General features: G+C 39.3%; 1 protein-coding gene across 1 annotated transcript; it reads left to right on the top strand.

The window, feature by feature from the left end:
- Positions 1-1,238: 1,238 nt before the first annotated feature.
- Positions 1,239-3,137, top strand: LOC132280959 (putative disease resistance RPP13-like protein 1). The gene is made up of 2 exons (XM_059782705.1): positions 1,239-1,463; positions 1,584-3,137. Exons 1-2 carry the CDS (start codon positions 1,239-1,241, stop codon positions 3,135-3,137), a joined length of 1,779 nt encoding a protein of 592 aa, XP_059638688.1.
- The last annotated feature ends 1,379 nt before the right edge of the window (positions 3,138-4,516 follow it).

Genomic DNA, 4,516 nt, shown 5'->3' with positions numbered 1-4,516 from the left:
AAAAAAATTTAAATATGGTGGGGTGAGCAATTTGCTCAGTAAGTGGCGCCTAAGACGCATTTCTTGAGTCCCTGTGAGTCCGAAACAAGAAATAGAACCATGGAAATCGGGGTCATACAATGTCGGGAAATTACAACATGGTTTCCAATCTCAACATAAATAATATGATGCAATGGGAATGCAATGCATGCTGATGTCGCTCCCTATTTTTTTTCACATTTAAAATCATTACTTTCAAACTGTTAATATAACCCGCCCTTTGGTGACCCCGCAGCGACACGAAAGAAGGATTAGCTAGTGTCCCTAACCCTTGGTACCGCCGCGGCGTCATTATGGGCCCAGCTAGCTCAATCACGCTAGGGCGACTCCCTTGTTTCCTCTAGGCTATATTAATACTCTAGCCATTTGGTACCCCCGCGGTAACTGGATTTTCTCAAAACCGAAATTTTCTCCCGAAAATCCCCTTTTTACTTTATCCAAAACATTACCCATCATGAAACCCAATGACTTACATGCACGTCTCATACTATTAATGCTTTAACAATAAGGGATTTTCACATGACACAATGAAACATGCCTTCATTAATCATTCATAGCATGTAAACAACATACTAAGCATAGAGATTTAACATATAAGCATGCTTTCCACATAATACATTTAATACATATCCTCACATAACCACATATACACAATTAAATCATTTTAAACTACAGTTAGCACAAATAAGCATGTTCAGTCACAATTCAAGTAATTTGACTTACAAAAGTGCAAGAATATGCGGATTAGGAAGCCCCTACCTCTTAATTATGCAAAACCCTTAAAATGGGTCCTAAATTTCGAAGGCCAAAGGGAGTACCAAATCTGGAATTTCTGGTACACACGCGTAGAGCTCTTCGTGCTCTTCGTTTTGCCTCAAACGGCTTTTAAAATCACCAAGTATTAAGTGAGATATCTTGATTCAATGGTTTGAAGTAAAAGAAGAAGAAAAAAAGAAGTTTGAGAATGAGGGAGAGAAAGTTGCGGGGAGAGAGAATGTGGAAGCGAGAAGTGGTCTCTAGACCACTAAATTGTGGTTGTGGGCCCCACCTTGATTTTTATTTTTTATTTTTTTTTCCTCCATTATACACCATATGAACATATAAATGCACATCATCCAAATACCACATAATTCTCATAAATGAAAATGCACAAAATGCAAATGGACCCAACCACAATCCCACACGCAACATGAGAAAAGATGGAAATACCCTTGCAGCAACGAATTACCGAAAAAATGAAAAATGCAAAAAATTGGAAACATCACAGATGCAAAGGGAAGCAGATAACAGACAGAGCTGTAAAGATGTGGCTGAAGGATCTCAACGACCTAGCTTTTGATTTGGATTATCTTCTGGATGAGTTTGCCACAGAAGCTCTGCGACGCAATTTGATGGATCAGGAATCTCATGCCAGCACCAGCAAGGTACGGAAATTCATCCCTACTTATTGTCCTAGTTTCACACCTAGTGCTTTTATGTTTGATCACAGTATGAGATCCAGGATAGAGCAGATCAATTCTAGATTACAAGTTATTGCTGCATAGAAAAATGACCTGGGTTTGGAAAAAAATGCTGGACGTATCAGGTCCAATAGAGTAAGAGAAAGATTGCCCACTACTTCTTTGGTAGACAAAACTCGTGTTTATGGCAGAGAAAAAGATAAAGAGGCAATACTTGAGTTATTATTAAGGGGTGAAACTAGTGATGAAATCTGTGTCATTTCCATTGTGGGTATGGGAGGTGTTGGTAAAACCACTCTCGCTCAACTGGTCTACGATGATGACAATCTGAAGGATCATTTTGATATGAAGGCATATGTTTGTGTTTCTGATGATTTTGATGTTTTTGGGTTGACCAGGACAATTCTTGAAAAGCTCACCTCCCAAATCTATTACTATAAGGACCTAGATACGCTGCAGGTTATACTTAAGGAAACCCTAACAGGAAAAAAGTTTCTTCTTGTTTTGGATGATTGTTGGAATGAGAATCGTGAACAGTGGGACCTCTTACGTCGGCCTTTTCTAGTTGGGGCACCCAAAAGCAAAATTATTTTTACAACTCGTGATAAATGTGTGGCATCAATGATGAATTCTGTTCCGGCTATCCCAAGCTACCTTCTAAAGAAGTTGTCAGATGATGATTGCCCATTTTTATTTGCTCAATATGCACTTGGAAGCACATATTTTGATGTGCATCCGAATCTGAAAGAAATCGTTGAGAAAATAGTGAAAAAATGTGAAGGCTTGCCTTTGGAAGCAAAGACACTTGGAGGTCTATTGGACACTGACTTGGAGGAGAAAAGGTGGAGAGATATATTGAATAGCGAGATATGGGATTTACCACAAGAAAAAAGTAATATTCTTCCAACTCTTAGACTGAGCTACATTCATCTCCCTTCTCATTTGAAACATTGTTTTGCTTACTTCTCAATATTTCCAAAAGACTATGAATTTGAAAAAGAGGAGCTGATTCTGTTATGGATGGCGGAAGGTCTTTTGCAGCTATCAGAAGGAAAGCGGATGGAAGATTTTGGCAGTAAATGTTTTGATGATCTACTATCAAGGTCATTTTTCCATCAATCATGTGGATACAAGACACGATTTGAGATGCATGACCTCACAAATGATCTAGCTCAATTTGTTGCCGGAGATACATATTTTAGGTTGGTGGCGGATAGGCTGAAGGGAAATAATCATTCTACAATTTTTGAACGGGCTCGCCACTTTTCCTACACTCATGAACATTATGAGGTCTTTCAGTTCAAGGCCCTTCATAAATTTCGACAGTTGCGAACTTTCTTACCATTATCACTTCAAGAACCGTTTGGGAGGCAAGAATCTTACTTAACCAAATGTGTTTTATTCAATCTATTGCCTAAATTTTATTGCTTAAGGGTGTTGTCTTTGTCTCGTTATAAAATAATTAAGCTACCAAATTCAATTGGCAATTTGAAGCATCTAAGGTACCTTGATCTGTCTTACACATTCAATCAAATTGTTACCGGAATCATTGGGTACTTTGTACAATTTGCAAACACTGTCATTGCGCAACTGCAAAGCTCTCTGCATGCTGCCTTCGAGCATTGTAAATTTAGTTAGTCTGCGTCATCTTGACATTGCTGACACCAAGCTATTACAAGAGAAGCCCTTGGGGATTGGCAGATTGATCAATTTGCAAACATTATCAAAAATTATTGTTCGGAAAATCAATGGGTCAAGAATAACGGAGTTGAAAAACTTCTACACGGGATGCTTTGTATTGTAAATTTGCAAAATATAATGGATGTTCGAGAAGCAATGGAGGCCAATTTAATGGGTATGCAAGAGCTGGATGAATTAGAGTTGGCATGGGGAGAAAACATTGGTGATTCTCGAAATGAAAAACTTGAAATGGAAGTACTTGACATGCTAAAACCACATAGAAACCTAAAAAAGCTCAAAGTTGAATTCTACGCGGGCATGGGTTTTCCCAGATGGCTTGGAGATCCAATATTCTCTAAAATGGTGAACCTAAGTCTCAGTGATTGCACAAAATGCAAATCTTTACCACCAGTCGGACAACTACCCTTGCTCAAACACCTACGCATTGGAGGCATGCACGAAGTCAAAAGCATTGGGGTTGAGTTCTGCAAGTACGATTGTCCATTGGAATTTCCTTTTCCATCACTGGAGAGTCTAAGTTTTGATGATATGTTGGAGTGGGAGGAATGGTCTTTCTTCAACGGCGTTGAAGAAGCTACACAACAATTCCCTCACCTCCGAGTGCTTACTACACGCAAATGTCCCAAGTTGGTTAGGGTTTCAACTTTAAGGCTTCCCTCCCTTCGTGAATTACATGATTGTGATGAGATGGTGTTAAAAAGTGTCACTAATTTGACTTCATTAACCACCTTGGATGTTGAGAGCGTTATGGGGCTTTTTAATCTCCCGAAAGAACTCATGCAATTTTGTACAGAACTTGAAGTTCTTGAATTTAATAAATGTGACCAACTGGTTACGTTGTGGTAGAATGGTAGCGAAGAAGATACAGCCACAGAAGAGTGCGAAAGCTTGAAATCCCTGCCTGACAGCATCTCTCATGTTGAAGATTTGAGGGTTGAAAATTGTTCATCTTTGAGGTCGTTGCCAACAGAAACATTTCCCGCCACTCTCAAGCGGATCGAAATTGTTAATTGCATGCAATTGGAGTGGGTTTCAAAGGTGATGGTACATGAGAACAGTAGTAGTAGTATTATGTCATCACTTGAAGGTATATACGTAGATAATTGGCCAAATGTGGGAGGGTTAGTTGGGTGTGTGAACCATTTCGCCAATCTCGTTCGACTATGGATATACAATTCTGATGTCTGGAGTGCTTCCCAGAAAGTGGTTTATTCACTCCCAACCTGAGAAGTCTTGGAATCTACAATTGCGTGAATCTGAGATCCTTGCCGTCAGTCGATCAGATTCAAAGCCTAGAAATCCTCCAATTACTTGTT

The sequence above is a fragment of the Cornus florida genome, unplaced genomic scaffold, assembly GCF_030987335.1.
Source record: "Cornus florida cultivar Cherokee Brave unplaced genomic scaffold, ASM3098733v1 CherokeeBrave_3.0.0_Hap2_Chr11, whole genome shotgun sequence".
In the NCBI taxonomy this organism is placed as follows: domain Eukaryota; kingdom Viridiplantae; phylum Streptophyta; class Magnoliopsida; order Cornales; family Cornaceae; genus Cornus; species Cornus florida.
The sequence above is the reverse complement of the archived record's forward strand: the minus strand, read 5'-3'. Positions and strand labels throughout refer to the sequence as shown.